Here is a 12,303-nt window from a genome sequence, read left to right as displayed (position 1 = left end):
AACCCATGTGTCAGTACACTCTTCCAAGGCACCTCGTGAAGACTCACTTATTGATGACTCAGCAAAAGGAGGAAGTAGGCAGCTGATGAACAGATAGTTCCCCGGGCAACATTGCCTCAGCAGAATTCACTACACCTTCCTCCAGGCACAGGATTTTGTTTACAAAACTCCACCAAAGTGTGTGCTTGCCCAACCCCATTACAGTTGCATGAGTTGTATTTTCTATTAGATTTGGAAAAGCCAGAGAACATATATCACTAATCTTTGAATCCCCCGTGCCTGGTATAGTGAATCGTAATAAAATCTCAATTACCATCCACGGAATGAAAATAATCTTCTATTACATAAAAGCCTAATGACCCTTACAGCGGAACGACCAGAACAACCGGTCGCTGTGACATGCACTGACCACCAGGGGGCAGACGCTCAATGCAGGTGCTGCTCCCTGGTGGTCAGTGCCCTCCCACAGGAGGAGTGCCGCTCAGCCAGAAGCTGGGCTCACGGCTGGCTAGCACAGCGGCGGTAGCAGGAGCCTCTCCCGCCTCCACAGCAGCGCTAAGAAGCGGCTAGCCAAGTGGTAAGGAGCAAGCAGGCAGGCAGTTAGGAGCAAGCAGGTGGGCTATGTAAGGAGTGAGCAGGCAGGCAGTTAGGAGCGAGCAGGTGGGTGGTTAGGAGTGAGGGGTCCCAGATTGTGAGAGGGCACAGGCCAGACTGAGGGACCCTCTGCCCCTGAATGAATTTCATGCAAGAGGCCTCTAGTGGTAAATAATAAGGTGGGAAGAGGCACTGCACTATGCTCAAGTAAACCACAGAGAGCTAACAATGACATAAGATCACCAAAGAAGCCCGACTGGTGTGGCTCAGTGGTTGAGCATTGACCTATGAACCAGGAGGTCACAGTTTGATTGGTTCAATTTCGGTCAGGGCACATGCCTGGAACCCTGTAGGGGATGTGCAGGAGGCAGCCAATCAATGATTCTCTCTCATCATTGATGTTTCTATCTCTTTCTCCTTTCCCTTCCTCTGAAATCAATATTTATTTATTTATTTATTTATTTTAAAAGCTATTCTATGTTATAGTCCTAGAAAAAGTACATCTATACATACCCATTATATATTTTATAGATGTCTGGGAAAATTCCATTAATTTCCACATCTGAGCCTGGCCAAAAATATGTGGCAGTCTTCAGACCTTGATATTTCGCTGTGAGCCAAATCTGGAAAAGATTACAAAGGAAAGTTAGGAGATTATGTAAATATTGATTTCTTAGGAAAACATGTGTTCATGCAACACCAATGCATTCTTCTCAAGTGCTAGGATGTTTGCAAGGTTAATAAAATCCAGCAGTTAGATTTAAAAATAATAATGTAATATGACTCTGAACAGCAACAAAAATAAATAAAGTAGAGACTAAATTAACCTAAAAAATATGGGCATAAGTCAGTTGGCAACTACTGCAACTTTTAGAGCCATACCCCTACTTAACAGGTTCCCCTTGAAAAAAGAAAAATTCACAAATATGCATGTCCAATTTATCAACATCTTAACTTATATAACCAATATTTATTAAGCATTTATTATTGCCAATTACAGTTCTAAATAGTAGTCCAATAATTATCCTAGATTATTAATTTAAATAACCCTCAAAAAACCCTTTGTGCTACTTAACAGTATTATCTACAGTACAGATATGAGAAAACTAAGGCACAGAAAAAATAATTTGCCCAAAGTCACAGAGCTTTAATATCAGAGCTAAAATTTGAATTTTATAACCTGTAAATTACACATCATGCTCTTTTTCCAAGAGGATTACTAAGACTATCCAAATAGACCCTATAGAAATATTGTAACAATTTTTAAAAATAGATAGGATACATCTAAATTACAGTCAGAGAGAATCTTCTAAGTTTTCATATGCAAAAGAAGTCAAAGTTTACCTCCTTCAGAAATAGTTAGCTTGGTGTAGATCAAAATATTACTTCCCATTCACCTACTGCCATATGCTACTAATACAAGAAGATAGGGTCAAGCAGAAAGAAAAATGGCTCAGAATAACCCGAGCCCAATTCTGAAATAAATTCCTACTCTCATTACACAATGACACAAACTGCATTTAGGATTATCAGCATCCATCTACAAAGGGATGGCCATAGACACAGTAAATGAAGCAGGTTATTAAGCGTGCCAGGGAATCTGGTATTTTACTCTGACTGTAAGAGATGAGAACAATAAAAGAAACTGCTTTAGTCGCTAAAACAAACAACTTACCGGTTCTCCTTTGTACCACTCAGGATTAAATTTCTCTTTACTTTTAAGTGCAAAGGAAGCATTCATTTTTGGATCGTACATTTTATTGTCAATTATGCCATGGGATTCTGGATAAAGACCCTAAAAAATATAAAATGCAGGTTTTATGCGAGCAATGAGTATTTTCATCAAAGAAAAAGAGGTTACTGAAGCTATAAGAAACTTAACACAGTTTGAGGGAAAAACAAAACAGTGAGTATTATCAAAACACAACCAACCACTCAAAATGTTATGTAGTATTTGTGTTTTTCATTATGTAAAAGGAGGTAATAAGTTAGCAATGCTATGGATGAAGGGCTATATAAATAGGCAGCCTCCCAAACTGTGAAAAAAGGACTATGCTATCTTTTTGCATTGCCGAGGAAGGCATTTCTGCAGAACAAACTTTTTTTGGTTGGGATCCATACAAGCTAAAGTATTAATTTTCAGGGTTCCAGGCCAAATGAATTCTACTTTTCATTTTCCTGGATTCAAATTAAATCTGGAAACTTGGACTGAAACAAGAACAGGACTGTAATCCTATCCAGAGTAAGGCAGAGTGATTTGCTCAAATTCATCCATCAAGATGATTGATGGGCCATGGACACAGACAGCAGAGTGGTGGAGGCCAGGGGAGGGGTGGCGGGGGCTGGGTGGAGGTGGGCAAAGTGTGTGTGGGAGTGGTAGGGAACATCTGTAATAGTGTCAACAATTTAAAAAAAAAAAAAAAGATGATTGGAAAGATAAGTTGCAAACACACCAGTGTGAGATAGTTTGGGGGCTTAAATAAAGTAAGATACCAAACTAGTCAGAAAAAAACAGGACCTAAGAATCAGAGATCTTAAAACTAAAAGGAACCAAGAAAGCATTTATGGAGGTCTTTGGCCACCTATTTTCAGATGAGAAAATTGAGACTCGGAAGGTAAAGAAAGTGACCTTCCCAAGGCCAGGGCTAGTTAGTAGCAGAGCAAAGACCGACCAGAATCTAGGTTTCTTGGTTTAACTATACTTTGGAAAAGAAGTTATTTTTTTTTTCTGATCTGATATCTAATTAATCTCTCAAAAAATCCTACATTTACATCTCACGTCTGTGAACACATAAAAGTTGAAATGCAGAACTTACCGTGACAATGCTGTAGTGATTGGGGAAAGTTTTTGAAGGATATACTGGTCTCATGTTTCTAGCATACGTCCCACAATTTTCTACAAAGGAAAAAAATTAAAGATTGTTATTAAATACAACTGACAATCTGTTTACCTTATTTAGCTGTGGTACCACAGCAGTCTATAAAATCGTATAAAAACATTAACCCATGAGGAGTTTATAATCCTATACAAATTCAGGGTGAATTATAAAGCAAAATTATTAACTCAAATTCAATGTTAAAAGAGAGTTAATTTTTCTCCTAGTCAAAAATATTAAACAAAATAATTAAGCCAATGAAGTAATTATCCTATATTAATCAATAACATTAAGTTCCAGATGGACCATTTATAATAACGATGCTTGCTAGATCTTTGTGACTATTTAGTGGTCACATACCTATATTGCAAGAGGTAATACAAAAAAAAACACCAAAAAAACAAGACAATAGCAACAACAACAACAAAACTGAACTAGTAGCTAAATCTGTATAAAATTAAAACTAGGGTGAAACAGTAGCTGGGGTGACAGTGTCCCAACCCATAGATTCAGAACTAGCTCACATTGGACAAACTCAATGCTGCTGGGGGAAAAAAAAAAAAAAGGCAGATTCTGTTTTCAAGTCAGAGAAAGCGCAGAAGTCAGATTGTTCCTGAATCAGCTCCTTCTGCATCTGCTACTGAGGAAGGAACATATAACTAATGATTCTAGCATTTTAATACCTCATTGCCTCAAAATATTCCCTAGATTGGCATGTGTCTATCTCACTGCCTTCCAAACACTTCATAATGACAGACCACATTCCCCAGTTATCTCAAGCTAGACAGGCTAATTGTGTATTGGTAGCTTTTAAACTTCACATATCGGTACCTACAGCTACTTAATTCTGAGCTCAGGATGCCATGTTTGATGCCATCAAAACAAACCTTCCTCTCACTGGCAACAAAAGGCCAGATGCAAGCGTGAAGGCCCATGGTCCTGGCTGGTGAGAACAGGGCCTTCCTTGACTATGCAGGCTCTTCACTAAGGAATTTTTATGTCAAATGGTATTTCTAAAAACTATTTTCTTCCAATAAGAAATAAAAAACAAATTTTAGAAGTATTTAAAAGGCAGCTTAAAGTAATTACAATATTAAACACTAGTTCCTTATCATCAAGTTCAACCACTCCATATCAGAGAAGTTTAGTAAAACAGTCAAGTTCAAACTGCCAGTACTTTTCCAAAAAAAGACTGTGTCCTTCGACTATCTCATTGAAATCGTGATACTCCAATAGTAAACTCTGAAGTTACTCACTTAGTCTGCTAATAACAGGAAGAAGTCCACCCCAGGTGTGTAAATATTCTGCCCTGAAACCATCCAACGAAAATAAGAGGGTAGGAGGTGTTTCAAACCTGGGCAATAGGAAAAAAGAACATGTTTAAAGAAAGAAGACACACATCCAATGAGGATTTTCCACTGAGGTCGCTGTGTAATCTAGAGTTAACCAGCAAACTCGGTGAGCAACCTCATGAAGGATACTTTATAAGCATTTATATTCATATACATGCTTTTACATTTTATTACATATCTATCTATTATCAAACAGTATTTATTAAGCACTCATACCATTGAGTCACCATACAGAGAATATCACTCATGGTTTCTTTTATTCTACGAGCTAACCAAATGCTACTAAAATGCAATATTTTCCCAATATGCATCATAATAAATGTTAACACAAACTATTTTCTAAATTATGTTTTTGTTTCCATTAATTTTTTTCCCTGAAAAACCACTTTCTGATATTGTCTATACTTAAATCTAATAGATGGCACCTAATATCACATAAATTATATTCAATAGTTTTTAGCTTTAATATATTTAAAAGATATTAATATTTAACAGAGAAGTTTAAGAGGTATTTACTGCATTTAAATATATAAACAACAAAGAAATGATCTAAAGCTAGGAATGAACAATGACAGCACACACACAGTCTGTGGTGTGGAAATCTAAACAGGGAAGCAAAGAAGGAAAAACACACACACACATCCAATGATATACTCAGGAAAAGAGAACAACTATGGACAACTGTTACGTGACTACACCAAAACAGGCATGGTTCAGGAATTTTGCAGCTTCCGATGCTATCTGGGAGATGGCAGGCGAGTTATATATCATTGGATAACCGTGAAAAAAACTTTCCACTGAAAATGTACTCAGTAATTCAAACTTTGAGAGCTAATGTTTACCTCACCTTGCTTTTTTCAACTCTATCTCCTCCCCAGCTTACTCTCATATACAAACACAAATAGAAAAAGGAAGAGATGTGTATGTAATTTACATAACTTACACTAACTAGTGTTAATACCACACTCTGTTGGGTGACTCTGCAGAATCAGCTGCATACAGTCTCAATGGTCTGTATCTTTATAAAGTTATTTATACTCAATCAACAGCAAACATAAAGACAGTTTCCTGAACCACCAGGTAAATATACTGGCAAATCAATTTCCAGTATAATAAAATGTGTTTTAAATTATAATCTTCTTGTAAAGAAAGAAGGCACGTTTTTCCACTAAAAGAAAAAAAAAAGAAAAACTACCTCAACATTATAATTGAAAAATAATGATCAATGTTTAGAAGAAAAGAAAAAATTCAAAATTCACCAAGTTGAAAATTTCCTGTATATCTGGGACTTAAAAGGAAGCTTAAGGTACATGAGAAGTGTCCTTTTAAAAAAAGTCTCTTCTTTTGGAACTTTTTGGTTTGAGTTTAGCTTTTTCTATTGCTGTTACTATTGTTTTGAACAACAAAAATATATTCTCCCATTCCAAAGAAAAAAATACATATTTTATAAATCAAAAATAAGTTATATACATAAAAAATAAACTAAAATACAGGCACAACATTTTTAATAGTTTAGAAAAATCATCATTTTAAAGAGGTAAAAGTATATTTCATGAAATGAATAACTCAAGCCCAGCTGGTATGGCTCAGTGGTTGAGCATCGACCTACAAACCAGGAGGTCATGGTTTGATTCCCGTTCAGGACACATGCCCGAGTTGTGCGATTGATCCCTAGTGTGGGGCATGCAGGAGATAGCTGATGAATGATTCTCTCTCATCATTGATGTTTCTATCTCTCTCTCCCTCTCTCTTACTTTTTGAAATCAATAAAAATATATTTTAAAAAAAGAAATGAATAACTCAAATTATATGGGGTAGATCTCAAGTGGAGCAAAGCTAAATGTATCTCACATCTTTTATAAAATTTCCATTCCCTGAATTCCACAGGGAAATTTTTTTTTTGATGGCCTAGTATATATAAAATACTCTAAGTGCCAAATACCCTAAGGACAAAAAGAACAAATATGAATTGTAAAAACTATGTAACATCCTCTCACAGACATGTTGCTTATCCCCCAAATTTATAAATGAACTAAATGCAAAAATATAAAAAAAGAAGCTGTAAAGTAATTTGCTACAAGTGCAACTCTAAAAACTCCATATGAAAGTAAAGGAGCCCTTCCTTCTAAGAAGGAAGATACAAATATTTCCACCCAGCACTCACGAATACTAAATACTACATATTCATGACTTCTCTTTTTTCCACTACATTCCAGAGTGCAGGTCACAACACTTTATACCATCTCTATTCTCCCAGTGCCAAATATGAGGCCTGAAATTCATGTTTAATAAACCAATGAATAATAATTATTTTATATTTTCAATTTGGAAAGAAAAAAAATTGTATTTCTAAGAAAGAAAAAATGGGTATCTCAGAATATCATCTTACCCTGATGGACACTGTGGCTCATTAATGCTCTCACACGTTTCTTCTACCCAACTTTTCTCACCTAAAATATTTTGAAGAAATAAAACAAGATGAACACACTTAATAGCAATAACAATATGATGCTTGTGAGACACATTAAGACAGATTCTAAAAACAAAATGTGTTAACATTTACATAGGTAACATGGGGCATGGTTCTAGGAAAATATAATGAAAAGAGGGAGGTAATCTGTTTCAAAATAAAAATGTTTCCAAAGAGTTAGTTGATATCACGAAAAAAGTGAATGTATCATTGCAGGACTAAAATATAATATTACATTTGTGAGATCTTGAAGGCATCTTTTCCATTTTTAAATTGTTCATATTTTCAGCCAAAATTTACAACCCTCCTTCTATCCCACCCAACAAAATCTTCTGGTATTAAATCTATGATGTCAGTTCCTCTCAAACAGAGCTAGATAGTGCCAGAGAATTTCAAAGAATCCTGTAACAGCTAGACAAGACATCCTAATAACATCAGTTTACATACTAACCTATAATCTTTTGCAGTAATTTCACATCCACTCTCTCAATGCATGGCAGACTTTTTTTTAAATATAAAAGTGTGAGATGCTGTCTATTTGCTAAGAACTCATAATCTAACTATGGAGAGAAAGTAAACACATGAGACAACAATCACTGACAAAAGAGAATATGCAACTGAGTTTGAAATGAGTGACACAAGCAATATATGAGAGAGTAGGTCAGAAATGAAGTAGACAGGATGGAAACTCCTCTTCCTGTGTTTTAACATAAGCTTCCTTTTAATGATCTAAAATACAACCTACTGAAGTCTAAGAACCTAATGTTTAAAAAAAAAAAAAAAACACGTAATCTTAATAATATACCTTAGGAAGTTGAGTTTTCAATATTTTTCCACTGTACCTTTCACAAAATGAACAGATTATCCTAAATGCCTAAGTCATTTCCAGTAGGAATTTAGGCAATGTATAGTAATTTCCGCCCCCCCCCCCCCCCCGACATGATGTTACTTTTGGTGCAATGCTATATTCTTGCTGCATTTTCCTTTTCTTAATTTGAGGAAGAGATCACTGCCTTCCTGAGACCCTCTGACCTGGCTCTGTGCTATGGATTCTCAGACAACCTGCCACAGCTACCTGGCTATACTTTTAGGAAATTAGGAGACAGAATCATCTCATGTTCATATGAAACGAGCCTCATGATTCCTAAGAGAGGTAAAGGCCATCATAAAGGACAAATTTACTTTTATGCAGTGAGGAATATAGAGATATTGTTCATCCTTTGAGCAGAGTCCCTGAAATTCATGAGCCAACTCCCTCACCTCTATCTCAGAATGTTGTGACCAGGCTCATATTTACAGAGCTATGTCAAGCTATAGTGGGCCCAACAGTACACCTATCATTTAAGCTCCTCCTATTACTCACGTCATAAATTCAGCCTCTAAGTTGCTGCTATCGTTTTAATTGAATTTATTGGGGTGGCATGGAAGTCATTATCCTCGTGTTTTTACAAGGGAACCTGGGACACAGGAGTCAGCCGGGATGATCTTTCCACAATTCGGCATTAAATATAAAGCTAATGTCAAAACAACAGGAGGGGGTGGTAGCTGGTGAATGAATGAATATAGACAAAACACGGTTCGCCCTCTGCAGATAATCATTATTAATCTGGGTGTGGGTACCATGTTCACAATACACTTTCTTTTTACTCATGTATATGCTCGAAATTTTCTCTAATAAAATGTTTAAAAAATATTTTTTCAGCTAGTATGGTTGGCCAACAAACATGACTCCTAATGTGAAAAAATAAAACGTGTGCAAAACCCAGCGAAGACCTAGGAAGACGTCAGGCTGTAGAGACGGCTGAGTGCGTGGGAAGCTGACCTCGACACACAGGGCTGTAGTTGATGCAGCAGTCACCATGCTCCTGGCAGTCATCCGAGCAGGAGCAAAGGCTTCGGGACAGCCTTTTCTCGCCACACCTGAACTTGCTGCAAGTCCATATGTGCTCTAGGAATAAATATCAACAACAATTTCAGGGTCCGACCCGAACACAGAGCTGTTGTCTTCTGGAGCCGGACCCGTAAGAGACAACAAACCGGTCCCTAACTTTCAGTCAGTCACAGATCCTGCCATCGCAATGTCAGTCAGAACGAACAGGGAATATGCAGCAGCAGTTGTTGTTATTTCACTAAAACCCCAGAATCTCATCATTCTAAAATGTGGACAAGCAGTTCTTACGATGGAATTCATAGGAAGGTCTCGGCTTTTTCCACCAGCCATTTGCAGGGTTCTCAAACTTGAATCTAAATCTGGCTCACTCCCACTTAAATATTATTCCATGTCAGATGTAGAAAAGTCAACATCAAACTGAGAAAATTTTCCATGTCCTGAAGGTTTTATTTTAAAGTTTACGTGGACATCCAAGAACTCTTGCTTTAATAAAATAGTCATATATGTTCCTTTGAACTTAGTTTAAATGCAGATTAGGTTGTACATTAAAAATCGGCACAGTGTTGCTGGCCATATAGTGTTTAATGGCCAAAATATGTGGAATTGTTTACTCTAAAGAAATATCAAAGCCAAATTTTTAAAAATCTCAAATGAGTTAGGTAATCGCATACCTAAAACACGCAGAACCATCCTGTGGTTTTACTAATGCCTATGACTGCCTTTTCCCCAGCACATTTTTACCTGGTTCTATACAGGTCTCCTGGTAATCGAGGCAGCAGTTTCCAAGTTCAACGCAAGCAACATCACAGCGACAGTTCCCAAAGGTTCTTTCAAAACAGCGACCTTTGCAACTTTTAACTGAAAATATTGAATAACGAGTTAGATGGTTCTAATCATTAGAGAATTACAAAGCAAGCACCAACTGACACACCTAAGTGCATCTACTCTGTACAATTCAAATACTACTTTAGAAATCACAGATGGGATAATAAAGTTACCTAAGAATCTTTCAAAAATACCCACGGAAACTGATACAAATAGAAGGTAACCTGTGTACAGAGTTCATGATTTTCTCTCTTGCCATAGAAAAAAAGAGAAGTTTTTTCTTTTGCTTATTACAACCCTACTGTGTTTGATAAGACTTAAATGCTTTATGGGATGGTAAAGAAAAGTCAGAATAGGGGCTTGTTCTGAAGGTTGGCTTAAACAGCCATGAAGTTCTCTAAAATTTCAAAATGTGAGAAAAGATGTTTAAAGTGATTATCTATGAATCTTTCAGAGAGAGAATACCTGACTTACCTTACTCTCTGTCTTAGCGTAAAGAAGTAATGGGATTATGCAGAACACATTCTGCAGACTGCCCACCCCCTCAATCACCATCACCTTGAACCCCATTTCACCTTCAGATCCAGCCTAGCTCCCTCTAAGAAGCTCTCCCAAACTGCCCAGTCTCAGTCCACTTTGCTTTCTTAAATTTTATAAAATCTTATCCTTCCTCTCAGCCACTTAATTTGTAACTGTATTATTTGATTAGCATCCCAGTCTCACACTAGACTACAAACTTCTTAAGAACAAAGACCACACCTAAATTTTGCCCAGCACAATGTATCCCTTGTACCTACAAGACACATGACTATTATTGGTACTAATAAATTTTTCCTAAATAGATAAATGGAGGATATGGAAGAAAATACTTTTCACTAAAAACAATTTTACATTGAAACTCTTTACTAGATATCTAGAACAACCTAGGATTTTATTGGATTTCTGAAAAATAAGGATGATGAGAAAAATATATGCATGTAAGACAATGGAAGTCCAACAGAAGAAAGGAATAATCCTAGCTCTTGACTTGAATGGTCTCCTGACCCAGCAAGACACTGCCACAGAACTTACCTCGTATAACCCTGGGATTTTAGGCAATTTTAAGGACATAAAATGACAATAGTTTTTAGAGTCAGAAGTGCTTATTTTCCTGACACAGGGGAAAAGCTATTAGAATAATAGGTATTATTTGAAGCTCATTAATATGCACCTAAAAATTTTTTAAAATATTGTGCACACTATGTCAGGTTTAAAACTGCTATTTTTGCATGTCAAACTGAACTCAAGGTAAATTACTGCATGCCAAAAAAACTACACAGTGAACACTAAAGGCAGCAGCTTCTTAATTTTTGCTCTGAATATAGGCACACCTCCTTTTATTGTGCTTCGCTTTATTGCACTTCACTGATGCTGTATTTTTTTTACCAAGTGAAGGCAAGACCCTTAACCAGCAAAAAGATTACAACTTGCTTTATTGCCACACTGGCTCTATTGCTGTGGTCTGGAACCAAACCTGCAAGGTCTCTAAGTTATGCCTGTAAGATTGTTGACTAAATTACTACATTTCATTCATTTCAACAATAAATAATAGCTTCATAATCACTAAATTTTTTAATGACTAATATTACAATTACAGAATCGTTTGACAGGAAAAGAATTTTCAAAGTTGAATTCTCTAGAAAGACCATCAATGACTTTTACAAGGGGAAAACAAGCCTACCTCACAGGCAAAATAATGACTCCTACAATGAACTGTGATTCGGTTTTATGATTTATAGTGAACCAATGCTGGATAATTTCTACAATCGATACACACACACACACACACACACACACACACACACACACGTATTAGCTTAAAAATATCACAAATGATTGAAACCACTAAGTCCACAATTTTAAGAGCCATGAGAACAGATAAAGGTATGTTTATGGTTGCCCAGGGATGCTGGCTGGTCACCTGGTAACCTCTGGGCTGCCTTTGCAACTCGCGGCTGGAGGAGAAAGGAGTGCCTGGGCGAAGGCAGGGATCGGTTTCAGGAGCCTGATGCCAGAACCTGTGGGCCATGCCTGCTTGTTTGTTCCTTTGTTCTTAATTTACTTTTGGTTGTTTTGGGAGTTTTCTGTTTGTTTGGTTGGTTGGTTTTTCTATCATAGCCCCTCTTTATTGTTTTAGGATGAAATTTTGCAAGTAAGTAAAATATGGATAAGATAAAAGAGTTTTAAGGTGGCTCAAACCAGCACCAAATACGCAATATCATGGAGCAGCCATAGGATTAGAACATAACACTTATC

General features: G+C 36.7%; 1 protein-coding gene across 1 annotated transcript in view; it reads right to left on the bottom strand.

Annotated features, from left to right (window-relative positions):
• Positions 1–12,303, bottom strand: part of ENPP1 (ectonucleotide pyrophosphatase/phosphodiesterase 1) — a 64,561-nt gene that overhangs the window by 29,283 nt on the left and 22,975 nt on the right. The window contains exons 3-9 of the mRNA XM_079781091.1: positions 9,925–10,041; positions 9,115–9,240; positions 7,212–7,272; positions 4,727–4,824; positions 3,411–3,490; positions 2,270–2,389; positions 1,108–1,217 (exon numbers count right to left, since the gene is read on the bottom strand). Of these exons, the coding sequence (XP_079637217.1) occupies positions 1,108–1,217; positions 2,270–2,389; positions 3,411–3,490; positions 4,727–4,824; positions 7,212–7,272; positions 9,115–9,240; positions 9,925–10,041 (712 nt within the window). The remainder of the gene's footprint in view (positions 1–1,107; positions 1,218–2,269; positions 2,390–3,410; positions 3,491–4,726; positions 4,825–7,211; positions 7,273–9,114; positions 9,241–9,924; positions 10,042–12,303) is intronic.

This window comes from Cnephaeus nilssonii, assembly GCF_951640355.1.
Source record: "Cnephaeus nilssonii genome assembly, chromosome: 9".
Taxonomy (NCBI): Eukaryota; Metazoa; Chordata; class Mammalia; order Chiroptera; family Vespertilionidae; genus Cnephaeus; species Cnephaeus nilssonii.
This window is presented reverse-complemented; position numbering and strand designations above follow the sequence as displayed.